At 41.9% G+C, this 18,290-nt stretch overlaps 1 protein-coding gene across 4 annotated transcripts; it reads left to right on the top strand.

Moving 5' to 3' along the window:
* Positions 1-502: 502 nt before the first annotated feature.
* LOC139338667 (casein kinase I-like) lies at positions 503-18,200 on the top strand. 4 transcript variants are annotated; one of them, XM_070973888.1, is made up of 12 exons: positions 503-656; positions 4,878-6,018; positions 6,297-6,366; positions 8,981-9,129; positions 9,209-9,443; positions 10,253-10,338; positions 10,478-10,562; positions 10,790-10,938; positions 11,477-11,557; positions 14,370-14,471; positions 16,765-16,871; positions 17,203-18,200. In XM_070973888.1, exons 2-12 carry the CDS (start codon positions 5,731-5,733, stop codon positions 17,255-17,257), a joined length of 1,407 nt encoding a protein of 468 aa, XP_070829989.1. In that variant the 5' UTR covers positions 503-656; positions 4,878-5,730; the 3' UTR covers positions 17,258-18,200. The 4 variants fall into 4 exon arrangements, with proteins under 4 accessions (XP_070829989.1, XP_070829990.1, XP_070829993.1 ...); XM_070973889.1 differs by having other exon boundaries at positions 511-656; positions 10,793-10,938; XM_070973892.1 differs by lacking the exon at positions 14,370-14,471 and having other exon boundaries at positions 533-656; positions 10,793-10,938.
* Positions 18,201-18,290: the final 90 nt, after the last annotated feature.

The raw sequence follows: 18,290 nt of genomic DNA, 5'->3' as shown, positions 1-18,290 counted from the left end.
ACAATCCAGCCTTGGTTGGTATCCATTATAGGCAGCCAACCTGTTCCACATATTATTCCAAATCAGTGTGTGATTTATGTACTGAACACCAAACTGAAGTATCAGGAGAAAAGATCTAAACCTACTTGATGCTTGTGGCTCACAGACTTCATGAGCCAAAATATAGTCAAAATATTACATATGATGACATTCTCTACTTGTGTGTGTGTGTGTGTGTGTGTGTGTGTGTGTGTGTGTGTGTGTGTGTGTGTGTGTGTGTGTGCGTGTGTGTGTGTGTGTGTGTGTGTGTGTGTGTGTACAGATAGATACATATGAAGAGACAACGTGTGAAAAATACACAGACATGGTTATTTCACAAAGTGATGGTGAAACTTTTCTCTGCAAATCAAAGCGTGCGTGACCCTCACGCTCACAAACACACGCGCGCACGCAGATTTTCTGTCGGTATTCTTCAAAGCAGGTTACGCTCGCCCCTTCCCGTTACCGCGCCGTACTTATCTCCATTTACGTAAATTGCATTATGGTCACTGGCGAGGCTTTTCAGCTGGTTAGCCAAACATCCACAGAAAGAGATATGAGCAGGAAAACGAGACGAAGAAAATGAGAACAGTTTATTCCTACGTAGTAGAATAGCAACCAAATGAACATCTGTTTGGGTACGTAACTTCTTTTTTTCAACTTTGGACAAATTTATTTGTTAAATTAGCTGGCTATGTTTATGAATGACTGTATGGGCAGAAATTCAGCGTTAGCCAACATTGGCTAGTTAGCTGGCTGGCTAACATGTTAGCCAACGTTAGCGCCTATCAGGCTACGTCTTGTTGCGATCATATAGGCTAGTAAACGCTAGCTTGGTAGCTAGTTGTTGAAGTGTTTCACTAGCTATCTAATTCACTTCCGTACGTCAGTTTTGTTGTTTTTATTCTGTGACATTACTTCGCTTCATTTGCTGCTGCATTATCTCCACTTAGCCATTTCAAGTTTGTTTCAATGAAGCTAACGATGTCAGGCTACATTGAGGCCAAACACACACACAAACTACTGTGGCCTAGACCTAACTTCCTGCGTTACCTCGCTCGATTGAGAGTTTGACATGCAATACCACCACATAATTAGATTTTCCAAAATAGACCAACAGCTAACGTCGGATAGCGACTGTAGGCGTATAGTTATCAGGTTGAACAGTCGCTGGTCCTTGAATGTTGAAGTCTGCAGCAGTCGTATCAGCTAACGTTAGCCCCATGAACAAACTCGGGCTGCTTTGGTCTCACAGCTCATTACCTTCACAGCTTTCTGTTCCACCATTTGAAATGTGACAACTAGTTACAATCTTGAAGAAAGCTCTCTAGTACAGTCTCACAGGTTGCCTTTTAAGTATTCACTAGTACCTAAATCATATTTAGAGATGAGTAAGAGGAGGTGCAGCTGAGTTAACCACTGGAGTGTGGGTGGTGAGACAAGGCCATGTTGATCCAGCTATAAACTATGTTTCCCTTAAAAATCTTATCAAGAGCTGCTGAGAAGATCTGAAAAGGAATAGATTGACTATAAGGACAAGGCTTCCGTTCCCATCAGGTCCACCAGTCCAGCATGCACTCATTGGCTAGTTACTGTAAGGTGCCATTGATGCACAAATGGAAAACTGTCAATAGGGATGTTCTTTTAAAATTCTGTATATCATGCCTAGCACTGTCACCAACAGTTAACGTAGGACACGGTGGACTGGCAATGTAGAGAGAACAGTAGTAGTAGGTAGAAACATAGTAATGTTTATTAGTTAGTGAGTACAGCATCACCACTGACCACATTAGAGCAAAGATGGCAAATTGTGAAAGGTCATAAATTGATGATTATTGAGAAGCCCTTGTACAGTTATTTGATTTGGATTATTGATATGGCTTTTGTTTTTTAATTAATCTCTCAGAAATTGTACAGAACAAGTTTTTACGAGTATGTTATGATTTAACACATTTTGTGATTTGATTTCATGAACTTTTCATCAATACAAGCAGAGGCAGTTGAGCTCAAATGGTTATCGTAAATAAACTGTATGTAGAAACCTCTTAGCACATATCACCACATGCAGATACTATTTACCCTCATAATCGTATATTTATTGTTGTGTTGCACTGTACAGCCAGATTACTTACAGATCACTTACTTCAAATGGAAAGCCACTTTGTTGTACATCAGGAACACGTGGTGCATAAGTTGCACGGGGTATAAGTTGTGAAGCTTTGGGCAGATTTTTCATTTTAAATAAGTGTTATCTAAATTGGCATCTCTAAAAAACTGATATATCAGATTTTTCATCATATGGATAATCTGTTGTCCCAGTTGCTTAGTAATTGAGGTCAGATTTGTAGCCTGTGGCATGCTGTTTAGTGAGCACTGTTGGGTGTGAAGCTGCATGCAGGGTTGTGGATGTAGTAAACCACTCAACTTTCACTGCTCAGGTTGATGTAGTCAGACGATAGGGGACCATGACACAAATCATTGCAGACAGTGACTCAATTTTGGATACAGGGATAGGTATCCTCATTTAAGTGCCTGTCAAATACTGTTTTCGATACCTATATAGTCTTACCTAAAAAGTCTGAAAATGAGCTAATTTTGATTAGAAAAAATGTCCAGATAACCTGGAAGTATACATTAAGAAACCATCAGTTGTTTGAGGAAAAGTTGATATGCAGTGATCGAGTTGTAGATGCTTGGGGAAATGTACTGGTCAAAGAAAAGTTTAAAGGCTTCCTGTTGGTATTTGATATGTATGTAAATTAGTTTTGATACCAAGCTATTTTAGAACACATTTCCCAATTAACTGCATGATTGTAAAGGAAGTTGTAGAAGAGAAAGTCAAACTTGGCCAATAATTTGTCACCTTCTAGTTTGTTGAAATAGAAAAGCAAGTGTTTTTTTGTTTTTTTTTTCCTTCCAAAGACAGCTAGCTCAAACAAGACCTCAGTCTTTCATATTATATTCATGCAAGAGTTGCAAACTCTTCTTTTAGCTGAGGCCAAAGATAGTGCTTTGGAGTGATGTCGCTTCTCACTTTGCACAGGCCTAACCCTATGTCGTATACGGCCTATACAGCAGCATTGATTTTTGTGTGAGTTGCTCAATCTGACAGGCCTCTGTGGGAAGGAAAAAACAGTGTTTAACCTGCGACAGTGGACGTAATTAAAGGTATAGGTCTAACTTCAGTCGGGGCAAAATGCTGTTTAATTTTATTATGCAATCTGATTTTAGCAATCCTGTTAAGTTAAGAGCAACCTAATTCCCTCATTTGATAAATTCAGCTGAGCACAGTGCAAACAACAACAGATCGAGTTCTCAGGCAAAGAGTTGACGCAGCTGCACTGTAGCTGAAGTTGTTTCACATAGCTGTGAAGTCCTTCTGAATCTCACTGTGTTTCTAGATTTGTATCAGCATCAGCCATTTTTTACATGTATTCAGTAACTCTTATTGGCTTCAAATATCCTGTGTGGGGTGCCTCTAGTTATAGTGCTTGGATGAAAGCAGAATGTCAATATCTGACTAGATTGCAATAGACCTGTTGTTTGTGAGACTACAGTGCTACCTGATGACATTTGTGTTGTGATTTGAAGTGCCCTTAGAGAGATTCAAGTATTTCAGATATGTTGACAAAAATAGAGAAAAAATTTTAAATCCACCTACAGTATAAGATTTGGGTCATTGTGCTCTGTTCATACATGTTGCGGTTCCTTGCAGGGGCTCAGGGGTCATGTTATTCCTGTTCGTGACATCATAGGAGACGTACTCAGCATTGTCCACTATCTCAGACGTTTCCTCCCCCGCCTCCTCATGGTTATCCTTTTCTCTGTGTCCTTCATGTCGTTACATGAGTAAAGAAGTGGCCCTGAACCTCTTGCGCTGTAAACTATTATTCTTAAAGTTGATTGAGGACAGTGCCAGGAACTACCTGAACTTACATACATTAGTGTGGCATGAAGCCTTTCGTACACCACCTCATCATCCTTTCCCATGAACATAGGTTATTTATTTATTTATTTTCAGCACAAAAAGTTGCAGTTTAGAAATGTCCATGTAACTGAAATTTTATAGCTACTTGGCTCAAATAAGCTATGTTTTTAGAAACCAGTAATGATAGCTGGGAGAATGCCTTTAGGCAAACAGCAAAGTTTGATTACTTTTAAGTAGAGGGGCAGTTGTGTTTGACTGATATTCATGTTTCATCTGCTACCTGCATAGTTAGATCTTAATAAAAACTAATGCATTACCATTTATGAGTTTGTTGTAGCGGGAAGAGCAGGAAGAATGGGAGGAGAAAGGATGTGAGAAAAGGAGGGGTGAACATAGAGTCAATGTAAAAGGAAAGAAATGAGTGCAGAGGAAAACTCAGAGGAGAAAAGGAAGGAATTGGAGTAGCTAGAATGAGTGTTATTATTAGAAGAGGAAATCAGAAACGCTAGAGAACATGTCCTGTCCTCAAGGAGGAAGATCTGGCCTGCTTTTCTCTTAGAAAGGCCAAATGTCAGTTGGTTACTGTTTTGAATTTTAAATGTTAAACTTTGAAATTTCTAAAATATTGTTTGCAAAAAATGTATTTTGTTACATTTTCAAAATCCTGGCAGCCTGCTCTCCGACCAGTTATCTTTCAATTGCTGCGGCATCTAACGTGTTTTCCTCTGCAGTCATTTTTGGAGTATCCTTTTTAAATAGGACAGAGTCTGTTGGCTAGTAGTTTTACCATTGAGCTAAAGTTGTTCAGGAAGCCCAATAAAAATGTGCCTGTGAAAATATTGTGTTACACATGAAATACAAAAATATGTCTCTGCTTTATGAAATCACTCCAGTCTAATCTGTTTTTTTTTTTTCTCTGAATGTCTTTCAGGTGGTACACTGAAACCTTGGCACACAGCATTCTTCACACCGACGGGGCGAAGCTTCACCTGCTGCCCTATAGGATCAAACCTCTGAGTGAAAGATTATCAGCCCCTGTGACAGTGGACGATTACAGAGGTTCAGCATTTATAGGAACACATGCTCTAACGCCAACTATCCAAGACATATGGCAGTAAATCAAACACCTGAAGTATTAAGTTATGCTCTAATATCAGATGTGAAAAAGGGTAACCTCTGAACTCCTTCAGTTTTTTTATAAACTCAACACACTTGCTGTCAAAGTCTGCTCTGGGGTTGGGTGTAAGGGTGTTGTCATGGTGGACTGCTATGTCTGAGCCTGAAGCTAGCATAGCTTCCTGGTTTCATATAGCATGTTAGCCTATGGCTAGCCACTTATGGTGACAGATCAGGCCGTTATCCTCCCCTCCATCACCATCTCTGGCCCCTACAAGGGGGTATAAACTAGTTGGTAGTGGTGCCCCCTTACCCCATCATCTTCTCATTTCTCCTTCATTTAGTCATCTATCCATCCACCCAACAATCATCAGTTTGTGCTCTCATCAGCCCTTACTGCATAGTACAAAGTGCTTTTTAGCTCTTGTCCAGTGTTAGATCCACTTTCATCTGAACTCATCTCAAATCTGTCCCAGTTACACTTAAACTGCCACAGCTCACTCCCTGCCCTCTTTAAAGTCAAACCCAAACCCCAGTTTAATTCACATTTTGGCCCAGAGTAGACCATACAAAAGTCTGACAGTCACGCCGCTAGGCAGTTGTTTTGGTAGTTGTTTTGGTTGCATGGAATCGGCTTAACCGTGGAGAGGCCAGGCTACCACAAACTGATGGACTTTGACAAGCGAGGAGTAGGGGGAGGAGGTGGTGGTGGTGGTGGTGGGGGAGGAGGAGGAGGAGGAGGAGCAGGAGGGAAGGGGGAGACAGAGGAGGGGAAAAGGATGTCTGGGAAGACAGGGAGTCGATCAGGGCACGGCAGCCGGGGTACCGGCTCCAATTCCGGGGTTCTAATGGTTGGACCAAACTTCCGGGTCGGAAAGAAGATCGGCTGTGGGAACTTTGGAGAGCTGCGACTTGGAAAGAATCTGTACACCAACGAATATGTGGCTATCAAACTGGTAAAAATGATTTCTCTGTATACAGTTTAAAGAGCAGCTCATTTCATTTGTTTGATAGTGAGAATTTATTATTCAATTATTAACCCATATTTCAGAATAAACACACTTGAAAGGGACAGAAAACAGTTTGACATTGTACTTAAACCATAATATACTTGGAACATGTTTAAAATTGGGCTTGACTTGAAAAAATGTGTCATGAATTTTAAGTTTCGAATTTTACTGTTGCTTTTGTTGACAAAGAATGATTCTAATCCAAACATAATCCTCCTTTGTAGGAGCCCATCAAATCACGGGCACCACAGCTCCACCTAGAATATCGCTTCTACAAACAGCTGGGAAGTTCGGGTGAGAACCACCATCTCTTTTGTCGGGTTTTCTACTTTGAGAATCAGTCAAGGTTAAAAGGAAGGGTTTGCATGTGACCAACAGCTATAAAGAAGTCAGCTGTGTGTAGCATACACATTACTGCCAGCTAGCAAATAAGACTTTGAGTTGTGTTTTTTTAGCATAATTTCTCAAAGAAAAGTGCCATATTGTTCTCTTCACTTATGCTAATTTTTATCAGATGTTTGCCCAATGTTGAACGCTCACTTCCCATGCACTATTTGGACATATCTTAACATTTTTTTCTAATAATACATGGGAGGTTCATGCTTTGCCCCCCACTCAGACCAACCAGTATGAATTGTTCACGGTGCAACAAGCACCAGACCACTTGATGGGTTTCCCACTAGACAAACAGTAATTTAGAGCACAAGGCAGAAGAATTTCTGCTGATTACTTTTGGGTCTAAGCAGTAGCGACTTTACCGCTTGTGACTACACAAAGTTAAATGTTATAACACTGTCTATGCAGCCCATGCAGGAGAAACAGCATGTTAGTAGCAGCTTCTTCACTCCTTGTCTGTATCTACACAGGATGGACTGAGGTTTTACTAAGGCTGGGCGATATGGCTGAAAACTGTATCACGATATAAGTGTTTTATATTGGTCGATATCGATAATTATTGATATTTTTTATGACCTATTTAAAATAAGGACCAGGAGAAAAATACATAAAATTTAAACACTTTTATTTTAAATGTAACCTTCCTCTGATTATAATCCCCTCAGCTATCAAGGCAGAAAGGAAAGGAAATGTCAACACAACCATGGAAAACACTCAAATAATAATAATAATAATGTAAATTAAAGTGTAAAAATGTAAACAGAGAGAAACCTGAGAACTTTTTTCTGCAGGTTTAGTACCCGGAAGTTCACAAGCTGATTAAACTTCTGCTGAATAAAATGTTTTCAAATATGTCCAGTGTTTTGTAAACATAGCAGAAACTTGACATCTGTAACATACAAACAAACAAACAAACATGATAGACAGAACAGTAAGACTGACTGAACTATAAAACCAGCCTAGACATATGAACAACTTTAGTCACTCTTCTTACTCTAAGCATACATGAACTATTCAATTATATTTTTATTGCAAGAGTGTTTAAAAAAAGACATGTTTATAACCTGGCTTCTCCTCAGTGCTCAGTGAAGCATGTCTTTAGCTATATGATATGCCGCTGCCTCCGTTATGTCTTTGTGCCTTTTAGATGATTTGTCATCAGGCACTGAAGCAGATACCTCTGCATGGTGGTCAGCTGCTTGTGCGGTGCTGCTGCGGGTGCAGATATTGTTGGACGTTGGCGAATACGGCTGCGCTCCAAAGAGTGAGCGCGGCTAAGGTGGTTAAATAAGTTTGTGGTATTACTGGTCTTGGTGGGGACGACAGTCCTGCACAATTTACAGACCACATTGGTCTGACTACGGTTTGACTTATAAAATCCAAAAAATCAAACACGGGACAACGTGATGGCGCAACCGAACGTGATGCTGTTACATGATTGGCGTTTTAGCGTGTCACTCCCACTGCTCAGTGATTACTCCCTATGTTGCTCGGTTACCTGAGAGCGAGTGCCCTTGGTCATGCAACCAACCTTGCTTTACAACTTCTGGTTTCTCTGACGAAGAAAAAAAATGATCGAATGTTTTATCGTTCAAAAACATTTTTTATTGATATTGATTACGTGTCTATCGCGAGACATATCGCTATCGTTTTATTGCCCAGCCGTAGGTGTTACTCAACTTCATTTGGCAGCGTCCAGAACTCACATACAGTCACTGCAGTTACATGTATAAAACAGAAGAACTGGACTGTTTAAAATAGAAATGTGTATTTCTTCAGACTTTTGTGAAACAGAAAAGTGAAACGCCTCCTGTGCAGACATGCCATAAGTGTGGATGCCAGTCACATGGCTTGGACCTGAATTGGACTCATCATAAATCAGATGATCCCAGACAAGATGAAGTCAGTGAGGATGTATAACTAAACTTTAACTTGAACACTAACGACTCATGAAGCCACTTGGACTTGACTGGAATGACTTGATGTCCTCGCAGCCAGTCACGCTGCGTGAGCAGTAGAGAAATGTAACATCGACATTGAAGACCAGCAGATGGAAAAAAAACATGTCACTTTAGATGATCAAATTCAGATGTAAATATGACTTTGGGCAGTTGGAAATGGTCAGCAACATGTAACACTTTGTTCCAAAGTAATAGAAGCAATTTCTAAACTGTGTTATCTCAAAATTTGCTATGTTAACTGTTAATTATTTTTGTAGGCACCATAATGACTTGTTTTGGACTCAAAAGACAAAATGTTGGACTTTGACTTGATGTGGTACTTGTTGGTCTTGACTTGCAACTTTGACAAGCTACACTTGCACTTACACTGTGAGATGCGTGTATTGACTCACCCCAGGCTAAAATGCAGTGTGGTGGCCTTTAGCTGCTGTCAGTCATCCCTGCGCTGTCAATGGGAGTTGAAGCCTTCACATACCGGGGATGCCTCTACAGTCATGTGATGATTGATCAATGTATGGTGTTTATACATAAATTTTCAACTCTTTATCCAGAGGGCGTACCCCAGGTGTTTTACTTTGGACCATGTGGCAAATACAATGCTATGGTCCTGGAGCTATTGGGACCCAGCTTAGAAGACCTTTTTGACCTCTGTGACCGGACCTTCTCTCTAAAGACTGTACTCATGATAGCCATACAACTGGTAAGACAAATACAAAGAAAACCCTTTTTTCTTGTAGTTCATTGTTGAATTTCTTAAATCTACCTTTTTCACCCCTTAGATAACCCGTATGGAGTTTGTCCACACCAGAAGCCTGATCTATCGAGACGTTAAGCCTGAGAACTTCTTGGTGGGCCGACCTGGCTCCAAACGGCAACACACCATCCACATCATAGACTTTGGCCTGGCAAAAGAATACATAGACCCTGAGACCAAGAAGCACATCCCATACAGAGAACACAAGAGTCTGACTGGAACTGCTAGATATATGAGCATCAATACACACCTGGGAAAAGGTGAGCTCCTCCCTTGTGCTACATAAAGCACACATGTACCACCCCAGCCCAAATCATTGATCCATATGAACCATAGATGTCTAAAGCCTTGTAAGAGCTGTGTGCATGTGAGCACACACGGAACTTTAGCAAAACATGACACATTTGTTGCGTATAGTCACTATGTCTTCTGTCTCCACGATGTGTGCTGCTGTCGTCTGTAAACAACCCAATGCTACATGATGTGTCAGTGGACAGCCATCCCTAAAGTGGCAAGAAAGAGCCACATGGCAAAACAGCAGAAAGACAAGGTGCTGCCCACCAATGACAGAAAATGACAAGGGATGTAACTATTTTACTGTTAAATGTCAGTTATAGCTTTCTCAATCTTTGAGTATGCAAAGGATCTGATAATCGTGCAAAATAAAGCAGAAAATCCTCCACAAATTTGCTGAGTAAATAAAAAGTTGACTTTGCAGACCTGCTTAACACTTTGCTTGACAGCTTGCATGTGTCGTGATTGAGACCAATAAAGTCTGTTCTCAACCAGTGGATTGAAAGCAACACATAGAGGGAGTTTGAAAATATTTTTAGTGACCAGACAGACAGGAAGTTAACCATTCTAACATATCATTGTGCCATTTGGAAACCATTAGTGATGGTATGGATTAAGTACCATAAAGGAATGAGACCATGGTGAATTTGTCTGCCTTTGTCACAGACTGGGTGTTGAAGCATAGTGTTTATCTTCTTGGCAGTAGAGGTGTTGATTTTAACACCACTGATGCAGTCCAGCCATTTAAGCCTTTGTTGTTGATCTCTTATTTCAGAGCAAAGCAGGCGGGATGACCTGGAAGCTCTAGGCCACATGTTCATGTACTTCCTGCGAGGCAGCCTACCCTGGCAGGGACTCAAGGTGAGGAGAGAGCTGACCAACCATACAGTGTGTTCATCAGTCCAGCCACCGTTGTTTTTCCCACCTTCCTTTCAAGCTTGGACCTCTGTCTTCAGTTACCTGTTGTAAATAAATTCCTCCCTGTCTCTCTCGCTATCAGGCTGACACGCTAAAAGAACGGTATCAGAAGATAGGCGACACAAAGAGAGACACACCAATTGAGGTCCTCTGTGAAAACTTCCCAGGTTTGTATACACACACAATTCTGCAGAAAAGTAGGGTTTCTGTGCAGCTGGCTAGCATATGTTGATCAAATTGTGTGTGTGTGTGTGTGTGTGTGTGTGTGTGTGTGTGTGTGTGTGTGTGTGTGTGTGTGTGTGTGTGTGCGCGCGCGCGCGCATGCGTGCATGTGTGTGCCTCTATGTATGAATATGTATGTGTGAATGTTTGTGTGCCTGTGTGTATGTAATAGAAGAGATGGCCACCTATCTGCGGTATGTGCGTCGGCTTGACTTCTTCGAGAAGCCGGACTACGACTATCTGAGGAAACTCTTTACAGACCTCTTTGACAGAAATGGATACATCTTCGACTACCAGTATGACTGGACTGGAAAGCCACTGGTTAGTGTGGAGTTGGTGTTTTGTGTTGCATACACAGTCTGGGCTGTATGTACTGCTGGGTTTAGGACAGGGTCGGTTCATAATCATGACTCCTCTCCTGTGTAAACAGCAAGTGATAAAGTCATGCTCTGCACTTAGACTCATATCTCCAGAGTCAAAGACCCTTCCTCCTCCAGGTTTAAGTTGCTTGGTAAACTGTAATCTAAGTAGACTCGCTTTGTGTGAGGTCAGCAGAAAACAGTGTTGAAGTTCATATAAAGTGAGCTTTGAGCTCTGCGTCTGAGGTTTGAAATTTGAGTGGTACACAATGCTGCCGCATTCAGCATGTCACTCTGAAACTTCTACATTTGATGTAATGAGTTTTTAACGACACAATAGTTTATTGTACAGAGCTTCTACTACTCCCCACATCAGTGCAGTACAGCTTCATCTGTTAGATCAAAAATCAGATATCAAGTCCTCATAAAGAAATGCCATTTAACCATCAGTCTATTTCCTTACTCTGATCCCATGTTGACCTCACTTCCTGTGTGTTTAGCCCACTCCTATTGGTCCAGTGGCCAGTGAGACTCCACTTCAGACGAGCAACAGAGAGAAAGCACCGCAGACCAAAAACCAGGTACGCACACTCATTCTGAACAACTGTAAAGCATGGTCATGTTAGTGTTACCATTCACATGAGTTTAGTCGTGTCTGAACATTTAGAACAAATTTGGTACATATTAGCCAAACTGTCCAAACCAACTTTAACATGGCAAATGTGCCAGTGTAGTTAAGAGGTCGACCTGTGTTTTCCTCACTGTAGGTTAGACACACACACGCAGCTCTGCCTCTCAGTCAGCATTGCTCCCCAGCTTTTGTCACTTTCTTATTTGTTCTACTTTCAAAAGCCAGTTGGCCTTGTTGCAGGGTTAACTTGCTTGATTTCATATTTCAATCAACACTAAAGGCTGCAGCCAAAATGCGAGCAGCGCCGCAGCGATCCAAACTAAAGATGCTCACATCATAAATGAACAGACTACAGTAAAGCCCTCCTTGTTGCGCTTCTTTTGATTACTTAATACCACAGTTGTTAACTGTCATGGTATATGGTGCCTGTTGAAGTATTAACCCCAGTTCGACTTTTTCATGCTTCACAGTGTCCAGTCACAGTGGACAGTAGATGTGTTTTGACACTGATCAACAGAAAAGCCTGAACACACTGAGTGCTGGTCACCCTCTGCAGGCTCAACAATTGGCTGTGAAAAGTTATTTTCTTCTTCAGGGAGGATGGCAGCTGTAATTGCACTGGACCTACAGCAGTTACAGTTCCATTTCCACAGCATCTGAAGCTTCATTGAGCTCATGGTAGACCGCATGCAGTGTATCCCCACCTCTGGGCAGGGACATTTACAGCCTCGAACCAAAAGACTTGGGATGCTGTGTGTAAAATGGAAATGAAAAAAGAATTCGCCAACAAACTGTTCACAGACAACGGTTTTACAAAGTGCTCCTGAGTCCATGCAGTAACATCCTTCATCCAGTCATGTGTTCACAAAGTGATGAACCTCGCTCCATTCTCGCTTGTGAACCACTGAGTCTTTCCAGGATGTTCCTTTCATATCCAATCATGATCCTCTCACCTGTTACCAATCAGCCTGTTTACCTGTGGAACGTTCCAAACAGGTGTTTTTGGAGCATTCCACCTCTTTCCCAGTCTTTAGCTGCTCCTGTCCAAACCTGCTTATTCATCAAATTCAGAATAAGCAGATATTTACAGAAATCAATGAAGTTGTTGAGGTGAAAAATTAAATGTATTGTCTTTGTGCTGTTTTCAAGTGAGTGTATGTCAGAAAGATTTTACGCAGCGTCCCAACTTTTTTGGAATTGGCCTTGTGCTTTATACCTAATACTGCCCAGCCAATACATCAATCATCGGTTATTGGCCGATCACAGATACAGTGGAGACTTATCAGTGTTGGCATGAATTGTGTGCTTGGGTTAATTGTTACCTAAATATGGTATTATGAAGTGAATGTTATCACACAATGTAATGGCTCCAGAATCGTGTCACTATCAGCTTTTACATTGATTCCCTACAATCCTCGCTTTCGCTATGCAGTTCTATCTGACGCGGGTTTCCATCTCCTGGGAGAAAGAAGGCTGACGAGTGATCCAGTCAGGCTGGCACCGTTTCTATCTGCTCCCATGTCTCCATTATAGATTGAATGAATGAATTTATGAACTCATGCTTTTTCTTCTACTCCTCCTCCACCCTGAAGCTAGTTAGTTAGTGGTTTGTGCAAAGCAATACTCACACTGTGCTATTATTCAAATTTTGCTTTACGTCTTCAGTGAACATGTTTCTTTCTTCTCTTATTTCCGAAGTAGTGTTGATTTTTTTTTTTTTTTTTTTTTTTTTTTGGAAATTTGGAAAGTGATCTGCTTGTCTTTGTGACAGCAGTGCCAACAGTTATACCACTTGGAAATGCTAGGCAACGTTGAAAAGTTGCCTCTTTCTAGTGACGTTTGTTGTTTCAGTGCACTGATGTCACTTTGGACATTCAAGCTTATTGTTGAACTGTAAAATATCCTGCCTTCATTGCATATCTTTGTCACGAATATTTGATCACTAAATTTGAGGGATCATTGCAAAGACATGTGTGCAAAAATCGAGCATCTGCCGGTCTCCATGAAAAAGTAACCACAAGGCGCTTATCACTTCATTTTGTGATGCGAGGTTGCTGGCAGGTATGTTACAGTCCTTTGTGTAATCTGTGGTGTGGTGGAGAGAATTGTTCCCTGACTTCAGGCTTTTAGTTAATGTTTTCTCCCAGGCAACATTAACACCCTTCTAAAGCAGCACCAGGCCTGGAGATAAGGGCCGGCTTTCCATAACCCACAGCTTCATGGCAGACATGGGTAAAAGGCTAAAGTTCACATAAAGCTGAGGGGTTCTAAGCCCCCTTTTTTTCTGTTGACCAGTGTCAGAAAACTAAACAAAGAGGTACGATGTGGGTGAGGTGACGGTGAAGATGATACAGAAAATGGACCACCTCCTTCTCCTTTTGCATGGAGCCTCCAGAACGTGTGCACTCTCACTGTACTGCACACTTGAGTGCTGACCCTCCTGTTCTCCACCACCAAATACTGACTCTGTACTCACTATTTCTTTTCTCTTTCCCTTCTCACTCTTTCCTCATTCTCTCCTCACCGTACCGCTCCTAAACCCAACGCTCCTGTCCGCCATCTGCTCGTCTTGCCACTTCTCCCTTGCCTTGCTTCTTTTCCTTCTTCTCTCACTCTACTCCAACCTGCTTCTTCCCATTCCCATGGCCTGACTCTTCCATCTCACCTGTCCTATTCACCTTTTTCCTCCTGCTCCACCACCTCTTGCCGCTCCTCCTCCTCCCTTCTTGTTTCTCTTGCGATCGGCCTCCTGTCTCCTCTAGTCTCCAGAGGGGAAAGGCAGTGAGTCCCAGCCCACTCCAGTGACCAATCGAGAGCTGCTGGGCTCCCATCTCACTGCTGATAGGCTGGGCGGGTCTGTCCAGGTACTAAGAGGAAGGGTTAGCTCTGCTGGCTTCCTGTCTGTCTGCCTACTTGTCTGTCTGTCTGTCTGTCTGTCTGTCTGTCTGTCTGTCTGTCTGTCTGTCTGTCTGTCTGTCTGCATGACTTTCTCTGTCTCTGCAGCAGGGCTGACCTCAAGTCTGTTTCCTCACAACCTCAATAATTTCCACTCATGGGACTATTGTAATAGAAACTCCAAAATAAGATCTTCACTTATCCATGTTAGGTTTGCTCAGCATTGTTTGGTGATGTTAAGGCTTTCTTCAAACTAATGCTACCTTGTTAACATTAAAATAATGGAGACCATCTGCAAGGGTACAGGTGGTGGTTGGCTGGTTTCCACATGGTGTTGACTGCTTTTTGTGAGCTGACCAGTGACAAGGTAGAAGAGATCTGGTTTCATACTGCGTTTGTAAGAACAGCTAGAATAAACAATAGAAAATTAGCAGAGGTTTAGTTGGGAGTTACTGTATGGCTGAGACCATGTGTGACATGGGGGTTTGGTGAAGAAAGGTTCAAACTGCATTTGGCTTTTCATTCTAATAAATACAACACCCAAGTCTCCTAATATAATTTAGTAAGTGCAATTGCTCTTGTTTAATTGTGTGGTTTTCAATTAGTGGTTCCTAGATCAACATGGGGTGTCTTTACATAGCATCAAGCCACAGAGCAGACATTCATTTACTGTTGTTAAGTTGATATTTGCATGTGACATGCAAAATAGGATGTAATGCATTCTGAGGCTCCAGTTGTTCCCCTGTGTTAGCAGACATTGACTCCGCTGGGTAAAATCATCCAGCTGTTATCTTGTAGTGATGGCTTACTTTGCAAGAAGTAGCATCATCCTTCATGTATTGTCTGTCTCATCATTATTTGTGTCCAGCAAACTAGCAGAGTGAAACTAAACTGACCAAGAAGATAACTAATCCAGTGTCTGATTTATTTAATTAGTATTATCAGCCACGGCAGGTGAGGCCTGAGCATACAGTGCAACTCCAGCCACGTTAAACACGCCAGCTTTGTATTTTGCAACACTCCAGCATTCAGAGGAATATGATTTGTTCGCAGTTTGAAAATGTATTCAAAGATTTCAACAAAGCTGTTTTCGTGGTTTATTTGTGATGTACAGGACTGTTTCATATAAATGCAGTCCACAGGGAAATATTAGAATCAAACGAAGAAGCAGAGGGGTGGGAAAAGACAGAAAAAACATAAAAACACAAGCACACACACACACACACACACACAGACATTATGTCATGATTTGAGCATTCATACGTGAACATTAATATCAAAAACGTCATCCTGCTGCCTACAGCGACACTGCAGGACTTTGTGTTGTTATCCGTGTTTTCTTCAAAACACACCTCTGTTTAATCCTCCATATGTTTTTTAATGGAACCGAATTATTTCCATTTCTGCTCAGACACGTTAGTAAAAGTGACATTAGCAACTGAAACCTTGATAGTTTGAAACAAACTATAACCCGTTTTATTGAATGTGTGTTTTGACAGATAAATTGGCCCATTTTTTAAAATAAGATTAAACAGAGTGGCCAGTGATGACACTGCATCTTAGGCCTCTACGGTATTGGCAGGAAGTGGATTTTGTCAAAGTTGATTTAAAAAAAACACATTGCTCCATTCATGGCATGTGCATTTAAGGGATTGGGGGGAAAAACAGCAAATAGTTGTAAGAGGTGAGCTGCTTAAAGGAGCTGAAAACAGCTGCAGCAAGGTTGTCCTGGCATGTATGTGTTATCAGAGCCGCTGCTGTTAAGCCGCTAAAGGGTAACTTTTTGTTCCACATTCTGTAAGGTGAAAAAAACACACTGTCAGCCATTAAGCAGAGGTGCCGCTACTTTGCATGGCTGCAAAATGAATGTTGGCGATGCCTGTATGTCCAGGGGGGTGACGCTTCTCTGGATGTCACAGCTCTTCTGGGCTTTTCTGAGCATGTCCACATTAAGCTGGCTGCATTTGAAAACAGTCTTTTCCTTTGTGAGGATGGAGAGCAGGACACCGGTGGACCAGCCTCTGTCTGTCACGCTGCCTTTTGGCTGGGAAGCTGTGATTTGGTTTGTCCATGTAGGAAAAGAACTTTTAGAAACCGACAGAGAAGTGTGGAAGCGTCCTGTTTTCACACGTCAGCAGCGTTTTCAGATTCATCTGCCTTAATGTGGGCGCAACGCAAGTCTTTAATTTGAATTTTGTCCCACCAGGATAGGACGTCGGTACATCTGTACTCATCCCTTTCTCCTCCATTTTTCATCTTTAGGTGATGAGTTCAACCAATGGGGAGCTGAATACAGACGACCCCACTGCAGGACACTCCAACGCACCAATCACAGCCAATGCAGAGGTGGAAGTGGCTGATGATACCAAGTAAGAACACACGCACACAAGTTAGAGTAGCATTGTGGTTATGTCAGCTCCTGCAGCTCCGATGTGATCAGCTTTGACTGATTCCAGTAATAAGAAAAGAACCCAAAACTATCATCACGTGATTCAAGTATTGCTAAATAAGATTGGTGGATGGAAGTATGTGATGTCACCTTTTTCCAACGAAACCACTTCAAACCAGTGAGAACACAAGAACACACAAATCTGTCATGTGAAACTCTGGTGTGTCTCTGTAATTGATAAAATGGATCTCTGGAGATATTTAAGAGAGGCTGCATTTGAGGTGTGTTATTGATGGTTTGTGTGTTTTCAGGTGCTGCTGTTTCTTCAAGAGGAGGAAGAGGAAAGCTCTCCAGAGACACAAATGAAAGCAAGAGACGAGAGAGAAACCCTGCTCTCTTTTTCACCATCTCCCTTTTCTTTTCTGTCTCTCTCTCTCTGTCTCTAGCCCTCCTCATATAACCCTCTCTTCCTCCTCCCCCTCAGTCCCACTCTGACCTTCCTCCTCTGCTGTTGGAGGTCCTGTAGTCTACCTTGGGTCGGCTAGACTGGCCGGACCACCAGACAGCAGAGTATGTTTGCTAAGCTGATCTACTGGTTTCTACTGCTCTGGACAGACCGGACTGACTGACAGACAGACAGACCGACAGAGTAACGTGTTTGCTGTTCACCTCAGAGCTTTAAATGTGGACTAGCTGGACCGGCGACGGCGACGGCGTCGGCGTCGGCGTCCTCGTGTATTTACGGTCACAGACTGAACTGAAACTGGATCAACACAAACTGCTGTGGGAAACAAGTGACCGGTTGATAGACTGTAAAAGGCGAGCTGATTGGCTGACTGGCTAGTTCTCTGTTTTTTTTGTTTTTTTGTTTTTTTCTTCCTTACTGACTGGTTCAGAGGAGAGGGACATGTATTTCCAAGGAGATACAGAAGAGAGGACAACAGAAGGATGAGAAGCAATGAGACTGTTGGACCACACATGCACACAAAACAAACACACACACACACACACACACATATACATATGTACAAACACGCTGCATACTTTGTCGAGCTCATCATAAAGAGACTTCATGGACACAAAGATGCAGCTCTTGCACATAGTCTATAAAGTTTTTATTCCCTAGGGTCGATGGACGTGTACCGTGAGCGGCTTGGTCTATTTCCTGCAACGGATCAGACTCTGTGTACTTCTCAGAATCATTCACCCTCAGAGGAAAACCTCACAACCACCAGAATCAAAAGTTAAAAAAGATGTTTATGTGAAAACTATGCTTTTTCTTCCCGTTTTAATTTGTAACTAAAAGAAAGACTGTCTTCAATTTGGAACCTGTGTTTTTTTTTGTTTTGTCTTTTTGAGTTGTTCAAAAAGTTTGTGTTTTGTAGCTTCGAGTGTGTTC

Source organism: Chaetodon trifascialis, chromosome 11 (assembly GCF_039877785.1).
Source record: "Chaetodon trifascialis isolate fChaTrf1 chromosome 11, fChaTrf1.hap1, whole genome shotgun sequence".
Classification (NCBI taxonomy): Eukaryota; Metazoa; Chordata; class Actinopteri; order Chaetodontiformes; family Chaetodontidae; genus Chaetodon; species Chaetodon trifascialis.
The sequence above is the reverse complement of the archived record's forward strand: the minus strand, read 5'-3'. Positions and strand labels throughout refer to the sequence as shown.

Bases quoted from the DNA above. Each gene is read 5' to 3' on its own strand.
- LOC139338667 (XM_070973888.1), top strand. From the start codon at position 5,731: ATGGACTTTGACAAGCGAGGAGTAGGGGGAGGAGGTGGTGGTGGTGGT. The intron at 6,367-8,980 runs GTGAGAACCACC...CTCTTTATCCAG, and splicing joins CAAACAGCTGGGAAGTTCGG to AGGGCGTACCCCAGGTGTTT. The intron at 11,558-14,369 runs GTACGCACACTC...TGTCTCCTCTAG, and splicing joins CACCGCAGACCAAAAACCAG to TCTCCAGAGGGGAAAGGCAG.